The 13,211-nt window shown below is 49.7% G+C and overlaps 1 protein-coding gene across 1 annotated transcript; it reads right to left on the bottom strand.

The window, feature by feature from the left end:
- Positions 1–6,470: 6,470 nt before the first annotated feature.
- On the bottom strand, positions 6,471–9,830 carry LOC119454575 (uncharacterized). Its single transcript, XM_037716473.1, has 2 exons — positions 8,156–9,830; positions 6,471–8,011 (listed from the first exon to the last, which is right to left on the bottom strand). Exons 1-2 carry the CDS (start codon positions 9,828–9,830, stop codon positions 6,471–6,473), a joined length of 3,216 nt encoding a protein of 1,071 aa, XP_037572401.1.
- Between the last annotated feature and the right edge of the window lie 3,381 nt (positions 9,831–13,211).

Below are 13,211 nucleotides of genomic sequence, written 5' to 3'. Positions count from 1 at the left end.
GAATGACCTTATGATAAAAATTAATTACGAGGAACGTATGCTTGCATTACGGTCAGAGGTTTACGTAGTACAGTAATCGCAAGTGGCTCCATGTATGGGCGGTTGCCGAGTGCTTGAAGCGTGTACATGAGCACTCAAAATTTGTTTCGCGTCACTTTGGGCAGAAGCAAACAAAACAGTGCGACCTTGCAATGTTCGCTAGAATGCTATGCTTCCAAGTTTTCGCACGACAGCCGATGGAATAGCAAATTTAGTCCTTTTCTTGGCGCCGTCGGCAGAAAAGGCACTCGACTCGATCATTGCTGTCGACGGCATGTCGATGCAATGTCTTTCTTATCAAATCGAACCTTAGAGAGACGTTTAAGCGTGACTGATTCTGCAAACCGAAAAACTGATGAAAAAAGAAATATATATATATATATATATATATATATATATATATATCACTACGTAAAATGCGCCTCTGGCTCCTTCGTGTAAGTGGTCGTGTGCGTGGGGTATGGATACCTTATCACCATTCTCGGCAAGACGCGTAGTTGCTATTAATGCGCGGTTATCGTTTGTAATTCCATGCGTTTTCACCCCGATTAATCTGTGGTTATTGGGAGAAATGCCGCTGAAGTGCTAGCATTTCTGGGGGACTTCCGAAGAAAACAATTAAATTATGGGGTTTTACGTGCCAAAACCACGATCTGATTATGAGGCACGCCGTAGTGGGGGACTCCGGAAATTTGGACAACCTGGGGTTCTTTAACGTGCACTGGTGTTTTCGCATTTTGCTCCCATCGAAATGGGCCGCCGTGGCCGGGATTCGATCCCGCGATCGGGAACTTCCGAGACATGCTCACAAAAGTGTGGATGGATGGGTGGATAAGGCTGCACCCTTTAAATCGGGCGGCGGCACACGCAACCTAACCGTGACTAATAAGTTATTTTGTACTTAGCGGAGGGTGAGCTTGCAGTATAGGCCGCCCCCTGTCTTAACAGGCGACTATATAGCAGCATTGGTGAAGTGAGGTTGAGGCTAATGTGCCTGGATTAAAGCATGTTCGAAGTTTCTATGGTAACAAATCCTATAACACGAAACATACACATACTCACGTGTCATCACAGACTTTTGAATTCATCATTAAAAAAATGCCACAGTCATCCATTACACTGTGCACAATAATAACAGCTCATACAAGTGACCAAATGCTGTGCATAAAAAGATTTCATTCATGGGGTTTGATGTCCCTAAGCAACAGGCATGTATGCATGTAGCGGTGATAAATGGTGTGGTGGAAGAAAATGGATTCATTTTGACCTCCTGGGAGTCCAACATGCAGCCAAAGTGCATTATACACAAGCATTAATTATTTTGCATTTTGCCCACATTCATTGCATTGTGGCCACTGCTGGTAGGATCGAGTAGTATTTTCAGTGTTATCCATACAGAAAGGCAATGTAAACTTCCATGGCAATTATATATCACAATGCCTTTTTCCTGAATGTTGCACCATCTGACACATATGTAGTCACAACTTTGAACCCTCAAAACGCTTGTCCCTTGTCTACTCTTTCTTTCGTGTCATGTCTGCTTTTTTTTTGGGGGGGGGGGAGGTTCTTAAATCATGTTTCATATGCACCAACTAGGCTTCTAAATGCCCTTTTATGTGAACTACAGTTTATTAAAAAGCTTGTTGTTTCTTTGTGTGGTGTTCATCTTTAGCACTGCAAACAGCTTAAAATCTGCAAAACTAATGACAACTGGAAAGTTCGTGTGGTAACCTGATGAAATGGCACACACATTTCAAATAAACTTTAGTTTATAGTCACTGTATTATCTGTTTCTTCTTTTGTGTTTGTCTTCAGTGCTGTTTCATCATGTTAATTACCACACCAAACCATCAGCTGTTCCTTTGCATGTATACATTCTAAATTGTTTACAGTGTAGAAGTTATGTGTGAGAATCCTGCTACCAGTTGCTTGAAGGAAGTGCAGTAGGTGTTTGCAATTAACATACACTTTGTGGTAGTGATTGTAACTAGACCTAAGAAATGCAAGCCCAAATGGCTATTGCATTCACTCTAACCAAATCGTCATTATCTCCCATGCCAATGCACATAGGAAAATTCTCATGGTTCTGGTGTCTGTTTTCATAACCATGTACTCACCTCAGATAAGGCTCAACTGTAACACCAATTTTACATTTTACATTATAGGTGTGCTAAAGGGGACTACCAAGTTAGGCTGTATTCGTAAATTATGCACTGCAATAGCAAAACGGCCCCTGTTAACAAAAGAGGCAGCTTGGCAAGTTTGAGAAGAAACAAAATTGGAAGACGAGTGGTAGTGCTGCGGTGAAGTTCTATAGCACCAGGCTCACTGTGATGTCTTGAATTTTGACAAGACCTACTCGGGTCTACTTGTTTATCTGGTCAAGAATGACTTCATTCTAAAGAAGCGAAAAAATAACCTTAGGAACTTTTAAGTACGTCCCCTGTCTTAACACATCCTGAATATGAGGGAGCACACTGAAATCTTTCATAATACCACATTGATGCACCAATACGACATTAAAAAAGAAAAAAAAAACATTTGGCCTTTATATTCTGCAGTAAAAGTCAACCTAAGTCAGTCTAAGATTACTTAGTTTCGCTCTTTAGTGTCCCTATGCTACGTATACTGAAAGGCAGTGGTTAAGCTGTTGCTTCATTCATAAGGGGCATCATGTCGAAGATGACATGTGCATGACAACTATAAGGACATGCCATGACGCATCACAGATACAGTAATTGTGCCATCTCTCATCTTCCATGGCACAGCTTGAGATAATGTAAAATTGAGTGTGGATTAATGTGGTGCTTCCATTGTGCTAATGCACACCAAAAGGCTGCTCCAGTGACAATGTGCATGCTGTATGCATAGATGCAGATTTATATACTGTGTTCACACTAGCTTTCCACATGTGTGGAAGCAGCAAGGGCTGCTGCCGTTAAGATGTGAGGCTTAGATAGGCAAGATGCTGAATGATGACCAACCTGCTCTATTATGTAGTCACTGTCAGGCTTAGCCCCAAATATGTTGCAATCTAGGCAGAACTACATTGCTGCACCTCACTGCAGCTCATTTTTCTAGCATTAGGCATGTTGTTATTAATGTCTTGAATTAGTGCTGCATTCACTCAACACTCAAATGAATAGAGGTGTCAGCAAGGAATTTGTTGCCCGGAAGCTGATGGGCATTTCAGTAGTGCCACTGATGTGGTGGCACAGTGCTGTGAAAAAAAATGAGATGGGCAGCAATATGCACGTCAAGGTGATCAGAACAGAGAAGAGTAAACAACGAAATAATCTAATATTTGTGCATTTTTGCACAAGAAAGTACAGAAGGCGCCCAATGTGAATCGACGGTTTTCAGCACACAGCAAGCTTGATGGCTTCTGTAGCCATATTGCAAACCAATTCAAGGGTGGCTACATGACAAAATATGTAACAGAGTTCACATGCCACAGAAATAATTTGCAGAGCCCTTTTACATGTGGCAGGGTTTACATTCATTGATCAGCGCATCAATGATAGAATGCGTGAACGTTGCTTTTGCTGCCCACGGGTACACAGGTGGCCATTTATTCTTTCATTGTTGTGAATGCAGCTATACCTCCAGTTTTTATGATGTGCATGAGATGGAAAAGGCATGTACAACTCTTGAAAGTTAGCTTCTGGAAATGTACTAATTAAGAAACACAGCTCCTGACATGCAAGCATGACATCTGTTTTTCTCACTGATAAAGAACGCAGACATTTAGAATAACCTATGAACCTTGTTAAGGTGAGATGTGGCTGCAGGGATCACGCACATACAAAACATTTAGTTGCGATATATCTTTTGAATAACCCCAGAAAGCCTAAAACCCATTTTGCTAAAAGAAAACAAAAAACAAACAAATAATAAAAAAAGATTAAAAAGCAACTTAAACTTTGTCACCTAGAAAGTACATCTGTATCCGCCCCCCACCTGAAAAAAAGTCTTGATAACTTAGTAAATAATTATAAATTGACTATCTGAGCTACCTGCAATTTAAGCTATGGTTCAGTGTGTCGAAGACACTAGCGTGAATTTCGCAAACTTTCCCACCCTTACATCAGCATTTGGAGCTACCGTACTCTTGTGTGTCAAAAATGCCATGTTGGGCATTGTGAAGATAAACTAATATCTCCAAGTCTAACTCTTGTTCTGTCACTTAGTTTGCTTCTGTCCTCCTGGATTTTATGCTGGTTCTTTTTTTTTCTTTTATTCAAACAAAACTCGCAGCGCCATTGGCATTAGTGCGAGGGGCATAATACAGAATAAAACAAATCGACAGAGTTTTGGCTCACAACCTCAGCCGGTAACAAATTCCACTCCGATATGGTCCTCGGAAAGAAAGAAAACTTAAAAAGGTTAGTCCTGGGGGCATACTCCCGAACCTTGACCACTTGGTCTCTTCGGGTGGACAAGTAATATGGAGGACGCAGATATGACGAGGCCTTGATTCCAGTTTGATTATTATAGATAGCGTAAAAAAGCTTGAGGCGAAGATTTTTGCGGCGTTCGCTTAGAGGAGTCCATCCTAGATTTCTTTTTCATTCCGTTGCACTATCAAACCGATTGTACCGCCCCAGGACATACCTTGCAGCACTAGACTGTATGCGTTCCAACGCTTTAATTCGTACAGAATGGGATTGCACAGAATGGGATCTGTTCTAAAACAAAGCAGCTCTATTTAAAGCATGCCAATTACAGAAATGAATTGAGAATATATTTGAGTCAGTTTTGAGAATATATTAAGCTAGCACAAACAGGGCACTTATCACTGGAAAACACCAGAATGGTGGCGCTTGTTCTCTTGAGATCGAATTGATGCATTCGTGCTGCTGCATGAACTTTGGGAAATGTCACCCAGTTTTCAATGTGCTGCCCTTTTTGGTTGCATCGCTCGCACGCACAATAGCCAGTGTGGCCAACAATACATTTGACGTAGCTCCTTGCAGGAGCATCGCAAACCATGGCTTCAATGCTCACCCGAACATGAACATCTCCTATGCTTAACCCCTCAGAGGTTAGGTCGGAGACTTCTTGCACATATGGCTCTAGGTAATCCTGCAGACATAGCGTCTTCCCTGCACCACAGTACACACTGACAAGAAATGGCGGTGATGCCTCCACATTTTTATGCGGCACAAAATGGACCAAAAGGCAAGCTGGCTACTTTTGTAAAGAGGGACTCCGTCAATGTTGCCTTGTATCTTCAGTTCACTTGGAACTACTTGCCCCGGCAGCAACACTTGACGAATTCCTTCTGCAAGGCCAAAGTGCACAAATGAACCATTTTGCTCCACCTGAGCTTTGCGCTCAGTTTTCAAAACTGTCCTAGCATATTTTGGAAGGTCAGAGATGCCTCTTCGCCGGCAGAAATCGAGGACATCGTTAATGCATGCATGCGTCATATTATGTTTGGAAGCAATTACAGCAAGCTCTTCACTTGCAGACAGTTGTTCGGAAAGTACATGAGAGAGCGTTGGACTACAAGTGAAGGCTATTCCCTCATCTGGCCCAGTGAAGCTGTCTGAAGCGAGAAAGTCATCAGACTCATCACTTGAATCGCTACCTTGGGGACTTCCTTTGTCACTTGAGCTGCTATCAGTCGCTGTGCTCACATGAGGATGTACCCGCACTATCTGATTGGCATCCTACAAAAGGAGCTTCTTGTCTGCAGACGTCGTCAACAAAGGCTTCACTTCTCGACCGCTCGTTCAACCGTTTGAACGGAGGCTCACCACCGTCATCCGTGGAAATTGAACTTCACGATTGTGTGCTGATTCCCGGCTTCGGAGGCGAAAGTCGCTCTACACGAGAACTGTCTGCAGAGGTGAAGCTTGCAGCTTCGTCGTTGGACAAGGAAGGCCAACAAGCTGCGCGAGTCCTAGCTCATTCATTATCTTGTTGTATTCCTTTCTTACGACTCGACATTTCCTCCACTTGGAGGGCATGATGAGCGAGAGGGATGAGCCAGATGCCGAAACCGCAACGCTGTAGCCCTGCCGAAAAACGCAAGACGACGGCGAGGCGAAAGCGTGGACAGCAGCAGTGCAGTGGGGCAGTCAGTCACAGCAAGGAGCAGCCGACCTGCCAACGCATGAGCCGAATTGAATCGAACCATGGAGGAAGAAAATTTTTTCCTGGAGGAAGAAAAATTTCTTCCTCCATGAAGGAAGTTTTTATTGCGATAGCAATTATATGGACACTTCAAGCAGATTTCTGCCGTCGTCGGCGTGAGGTTCCGTATAAAGTCCAAGGGCGATAAAATCTTGCAACCGGGCGCAAGGGGAACTGGCGACGCAATCTCCCACGCGAAAGCAGCAAAGCGGGAAGGAAGTAGTAGTAGTAGAAAACGTTTATTCACACAGAAAATAAATACGGAGGAAAATGTACATCGAGTGGAGTCTTCATTTCAAGACCCCAGTGGCCTTGGCTGCCGCTCTCGCCTGGATTACCAGTCCGCGCTGGGTTGCTAGGTCGGGGCTGGACAGGGTGGCCTCCCACTGCTCCTCCGGTTGTTGTGTTTGTATGTCTGGCGGTTTGGGGCCTGTACACCCCCACGTGACGTGGTAGGCGGTGGGTCGTTCGTTGCACCATGGGCATGCGTCTTTGTAGTGTTCTGAGAAGATAATGCTGTATTTGTGTAAGTTGGGGAAGGTGTTGGTTTGGAGCTGTCTCCAGTCCCGTGCTTCCTGTGCATTTAGCCCCTTGTGTGGTGGGGGGTAAAGCTGACGTTGTTTGCGCAAGTGTTGAAGTCGCGCGCCGTAAGCCGCAGGTACGGGGAGGGTAGTAGTGGGATCGAGGATTGTGGCCGCTCGGTTTGTGTGACCTCGAGCTAGCCTGTCCGCGGCCTCGTTACCCTCCAGCCCCGAGTGCCCCGGAGCCCACGTGATCTGATGTTTGAGCGATGAATTTCTAGCCAATGGATTAGTCGTGAACCTAGCTAATTTCTGAGGTATTCTGCCTGCAAGAAGGAGCCGACACGCCGCTTGGGAGTCGGTTATTACTTGAAGTTCTCGGTTGGTCGCGTCCCCGTACTGAACGGCCAGCACGATCGCTGCAGCTTCCGCTTCTGTGACGGTGCAGTGCGGGATGGAGATGCTGGAGACTTCTTCGTAAGAAGAGTCCACCACCACGGCTGCTGCTGCGTTCGATGCATCCTTATATAGGGCGGCGTCCACGTACACCGTCCTCGGGCTCCGTCCCACTGTGCGTTTGAGGTAGTCCACTCGGGCGTTTCTTCTGCCTTCGTTGTGGGATTGTGACATATTTTTTGGGAGCGGGGCCACGTGTACTCTGGCTCGGTACGATGTCGGAATGTTTGTGGTCGACTGGATGGCGTCAAGGTCCGCCGGGTAGCCGATGCGCTTTAGGATGTGTCGGCCTGTCGCTGTGGACAGGAGGCGTTCTCTCTGGGTCAGGAGGACCGCCTCCTGAATTTCCTCGAACGTGTTATTTAGTCCCAAAGCTTCCAAGCTGACGTTGGATGTGTACGGTGGGAGACCGAGGGCGTTCTTGTAGGCTACGCGTATCATCGCATTAACTTTGTTGAAGTCTGCTCGGAGCAGGGTGAGGTAAGGGAGCCCGTAGGAAAGGCGGCTGATGACCAGTGCCTGCACCAAACGGATCGTGTCCTCCTCCCGCATGCCTTTTCTGTTTCTGGCCACCCGGCGGATCATCTTAGAGATCTGCTGTGTTGTAGTCTTGAGCAGTTGGAGTGTGTGGTTGGCCTTTCCGTCGCTCTGCAGCCAGAGGCCCAGGATCCGGATGAGTGGTACCTCCCGGATTGGGACCCCATGTAGGAGGATGTTTAGGTTGCCTGGCGATTTGTAGTGATGTCCCTGTATGCGGATCACTTCGGATTTGTCGGGGGAGCAGTGGAGTCCACATCGAATGGCCTCTGTTTCGACGCAGATTGCTGCTGCTTGGAGTGTGTCTTCCTTCTCGGCTAGAGAGCCGGTGTTTGTCCAGATCGTAATGTCGTCCGCATACAGGGTGTATCCGATGTTCGGAACCTGCTGCAGAGCCCTTGCGACGCCGATCATGGCGACGTTGAATAGGAGCGGGGAGATGATCGATCCCTGTGGTGTGCCCTTGTTGGGCATGTCTTGAGGGTCCGATCTCGTGTCACCCATTCCTATTGTTGCCGTTCGGTTGGACAGAAAAGTCTTGACATATTGGAAGGTGCGCTCGCCACAGTTGAGATTGCTGAGCTCGGAGAGTATTGCCTCGTGAGACACGTTATCAAACGCGCTTTTTAGATCCAGCGCCATAATGAGGTGTTCGCCACCCCTCGGGATGTTAGAGAGTACTTCCTCCTTCAGGAGAAGGAAGGCGTCTTGTGTCGACAGGCCCGACCGGAAGCCAATCATGGATGGATGAAAAAGGTCGTTATCTTCTATGTAGTGTTGAAGGCGCGTCTGGACGACTCGCTCGTAGAGCTTGCCCAGGCACGATGTGAGAGATATAGGTCGTAGAGCTTCCACTGCCGGCTTCTTGCCCGGTTTCGGGATTACTATGATCTCCGAGTGTTTCCACTCGGAGGGAATTTCATTCTTCTCCCAGAGCGAGTCGTTCAGGTACTTGGTGAGGTCCCTGATCTGTGCCTTGCTCAGGTTGCGGATCATGGCGTTGTTAATTTTGTCCGCTCCAGCCGTAGTATTTCGGGTGCACGATCGTACTGCGGCGTACACCTCGGCTTCGGAGATGGGAGCGTCGAGTGCCGGATTTTCCTCACCCTGATAGGTCGCAGAGCAGGGTGGCGCGGTGCTGGTGCCGATGTATTTGTCCCTTAGAGCAAGAAGTAGGGCTACGTTGTCTCCCGGAAAGAGGTGAGCAATGCGCTTTAGGGTGCGTGTAGATTCAGATTTTGATTTAGAGGGGTCGATGAGGTTCCGCAGGATTGCCCACGTACGGGAGGTTCCCAGCGTTCCCCGCAGTGACTCACAAAACTGTTGCCAGTTTTGCTGTGCTAGGTTGGTGGCGTATGTCTGAGCGCCCTCTGTGAGCTGTGCAATCCGCAGGCGGAGGGATCTGTTTAGCCGTTGCCTTTTCCATCTTCCCACGAGCCGGTTGCGCTTTTCCCATAGCTTGAGAAGGTGGCGGTCTACCTCTGGGGCTTCCGGTGTGCGGTGTATTGTTTCTGTGGCTGTCTTGTATGCCTGTCTGATGTCCTCGCTCCAGACGTGTATCGACTGGATTGGACCTGACGGGACGGGTGCATTGCGGAATTTGGGCCAGTCAGTGATATGGGCGGCACCCAGATGTCTTCTAATTTTGCTAGATGATATGGACGTGCTGAGTATACAGTGGTCGCTGCCCAGGGTTTCTCCTAGGTTCGTCCACGTGGCCTCGGCGACGTTCTTGATCAGGGTGAGGTCGGGGCATGAGTCACGGGTGACACTGTTGCCTTCCCTGGTCGGATATAGAGGGTCGGTAAGGAGTTCCATTCGTAGGGATTCTATTGCTCGCGCGACTGTCACTCCTCTTGCTGAGTTTGACTGATACCCCCAGTCCCGGTGAGGCGAATTGAAGTCCCCGACTACAATAAGCTGGTTTGCTTGCGCCAGTCGATTGGCTTCGGAAAGGAGGTTGGTGAAATCGGCCTTCGCCGGCCTTGGTGGCTTGTACGTGTTAACCACGAACGTGCTCTTTCGGCCCCGTTTGTTGGGTACGATCTCTATGGTTAAGTGCTCAACCTCCGGTTCTGACAACGAGTGCTCGATAACAGTGATGTCTTTTGCGACGAGGATTGCAACCTTCGCCATGTGGGGTTGGTGGATCGTGTAGTAGCCGGCTAGCGTAGGGGTTCTGTCGGCCCCTATCTCTTGCAGGCAGATAATGTCAGGTCTTACGGGGGTGGTGCAGAGGTATTGCTTCAGGAGACCCTGTTTTCTTCTGAAACCTCTGCAGTTCCACTGCCATACTTCGATGTGTTCAGTAGTGTTTGGCTTATGGTTTGGGGCCATATTGGGTGACTAGGTGGGCTGGCGGGCTTGAATCGCTCCCGATGGAATTGGCACGGCTGCGATTACGGGAGGGGCCTTGTTCGCATGACGAGGCGCGTTTTCGGCGTTGAGTCTGGAGCGCCTGTATGGAGTTGGAGTGTTGGTTCTGTGTAGCAGTTACCTGCGTGAGGTTGGCAGCTATGTTCTCGATTTTTGCTTGAAGCGCGCTGAATAGTTGGGTGACATTTTCGATGAGAGAGCTGACTAGTGTCTTCTCCATGTCCTGTAGTGTTCGCTGTAGCGTTTGGTGTGTCACTACTTCATTGGGTTGCTGTGGGGGTGTGGTTGGTGGCGGCGCGGTGTTGTGTTTAATTACTTGTTCAAGTTTGGCCATAAGCGCTGTGAGCTTCGCGTCTTGTTCTGCTATCTTAGCATTTTGCGCTTTTATAATAGCTTGTAATTTAGGGATTCGGGGGTCTGTTTGAGGAGCAGGGGAGTCCTTGCCCTTGCCTTCCCAGCTCACCTGCTTCGTTGTGTCTTGGGCGGGTTGCTGCTGCTTCTTCTTCCTCGGCATCGGTGTGGGCGGTGTCCGAATTTGTGGTGGTTGTGCCTGTTGTTGCCGGGCTCGGGTTCCGGACCCAGACCGGCTCCTGGACTGCCTGCGGCTCGCTGAGTCACTGTCCTCGGAGTAGAACCAGCGATTATTGTAGATCTTGGGGAGGCCGTCCAATCGAGACGGCCTCTTCTCTGCGTTGTTGCGGGCGGGTGGCGGCTGAAGCATCCTTGCTGGTTTCAGTCTCTTGGGGCATTCCTTGGTGCCGGTTTCGTGCTGACCACCGCATAGTCCGCATTTCGGCTCACAGACATGGGTGGGGGGTGGGTTCTGCATGCCGCACTGGCGGCAAACCGGTGTGTTGGGGTTTGGGCACACGTCCGGACGATGTCCCGACTGCATACACATCTGGCAGAACTGCCGGGCCGGCCTAAACTGGTGGCACGGGTATTCACACCCACCGTGATAGACCAGCCTGGGCAGGTGGGGCCCGTCTATGGTGAGCAGTGCCGTTGTAGATGTGCCCAAGATGCGGGCGTCCAGGATCTTGATGCGGGTGTCCCGCACCCACAGTCCTTTCATGAGGGTTTCTCTTGTGTTGTTGGGGTCCAGTCCGTGAATGACACCTCTGATGGTTTGCGGTGAGAACGGCACGTACGCTCTCACCGGGTGGGCTTGGTTGGCCAGCTTCAGGTGGGTAAGTTGGCAGATCTCGTCAGCAGTTTCCTCGTGCGGGGTGCTGACTATCAGGATGTTTGAGCCCTTGTGGGGGCGCACGACGTATTTCCCCTCCACACGGGCGGGGGTCTGGCAGGACATGACAATTGCTGCCGAGATGGCGTGGTTAGGGTATTGTTTGAGGGCTAGGCCTCTTGTCGGCCGGATAACTACCTTCAGATCACCCTTTGGAAGGGGTGGAAGTCTAGGGCGACGAGGGCCGGGCTTTCGGGTTATGTCTGGGGACGGGACGTTGACATTGGACGGAGTGCCACTCACGGAATTAGCTGCACCCAATGATGAGGAGATCTGAGCTTCCCGGGCGGCCCTGCGGAGCTTCTTCGCCCGATGCTTGCTGAGAGAGTATTCCCACGCAGGCCCGTAGGAAGGGGAGCTCGCAGCAGGATCGGACGACGATGTCAGGAGGCCTGGATCTTGGGAGGAATATTCACGCGAATCCATATCTGAGTCTTCATCAGGGAGGTTCACCATCGATGGTGTCAGTTGGTGATCGCTGGAAGGGCCCGCATCATCGGGCGAATTTCCGGCGGCCATTTCAGTAGTCGGGGCGGCGGTTGACAGTCGGAGAGCCTGACGCGGCAGGGCCGCGCAGGCAGAGTCCGACTCGAAACCGGTTTAGCGGCTGGGCTGAGGAGCGGCGGGCCAGGAAGCGTAGGAGTATCTACACGCAGGCGGCGGCGAACCCGTCGGGCCGTTCGGCATGAGGCGACCAAGGCAGCCGGAGGTGCGATAGCAACCGGCGTTGGCGGAGAAGGACGACTCGCAGCTTATCGGGGTGGAGCAGGAGCCCATCCGCAACACGTCTGCTCCGGTCGGCTGTCGCGGAGCGAAGCGGGAAGGAAGCGCGGAAGGGAGGGGGGGGGGGGAGGCGGCTTCTACTCTGCCAACAAATGCGTTCAGGTACTTTGCGCTTTGCGCTTGGTTCTTTATTATGTTTGCGCCGGTACGGGCTGCCGGTGTTGTCGCGCGCACCGTATCTTGCAAGCGACCTCCAAACGGCTCTGACCTTTGTATGCTGTGCATTCGGCCGCTCAGTTTTCCCTTGAAGCGATAAACCGCACGAACATTCGCTCGCTCGCTGCGGCAGCTGCGCTTGCTGCCAGCGTTTTGACAGTGGTTGTCTGCGGTCATCGAGTGTAATCTATTCATGTGTGCTTGTGCGCGCTGACACCACGCTTGTTAATTCAGTTAGTAGTGAATGTGTCCAACTTTATGCAGCCGATAAAGCTACTATCCCTACTCCGAATAGCTCTCTGCTAATTCGCTATCGCCATTGATGCTTCGCCTTTCGGGCAAAACTGCGAAATTTTTTTTCCGTTCTTCCATGAAGCGAACGGATTTTTTAAAGGCCCGTTCGATTCGCCTGCACCACTGTGAACCAGTTCGCGCACCGATTCACGAAAAGCGCGGCACACGAAACAAATGCCGAAGTGCTGAACCGGTGCAGCTGGTGTGTGTTTTGTGCGACCAATGTGCACGGCTTGCGTTAAATAGGTCTTGAGCTGCTGGTGTAATCGGCTTCGGAGACGTTAATATAACCGCGCTTGCCTAGACACGGCAGATAGTCGTAAGCTGGGTTTTAACGGCGCTTGTGCATGTGTGCTGTGTCGTCTGCTGCGCTGCTGCTTCGCACCTGTACCACAGTCTATTAGAATATAAGGTATGTGTACATTCTAGGACACTGTACCTGCACGACTGCACAAAGTCGGCACCGACAGTAGAAAGGGCGCAGCAAAATCGCGAACCAGCCCTGCCCCTTTCCTGTATATTTTGAAACGAACGGCGGATTTCTCATAGGGTGTTCAAAGGCGCCATTGCTGCACCGCTGAAACGAATGAGCTGTTAATACAGGTGAATAGAACGTGTCAAAGCTACGTTCGGTTCACCTACACCACCTGCAAACCGTAGCG

The sequence above is a fragment of the Dermacentor silvarum genome, chromosome 5 (assembly GCF_013339745.2).
Source record: "Dermacentor silvarum isolate Dsil-2018 chromosome 5, BIME_Dsil_1.4, whole genome shotgun sequence".
NCBI classification, from domain to species: domain Eukaryota; kingdom Metazoa; phylum Arthropoda; class Arachnida; order Ixodida; family Ixodidae; genus Dermacentor; species Dermacentor silvarum.
This window is presented reverse-complemented; position numbering and strand designations above follow the sequence as displayed.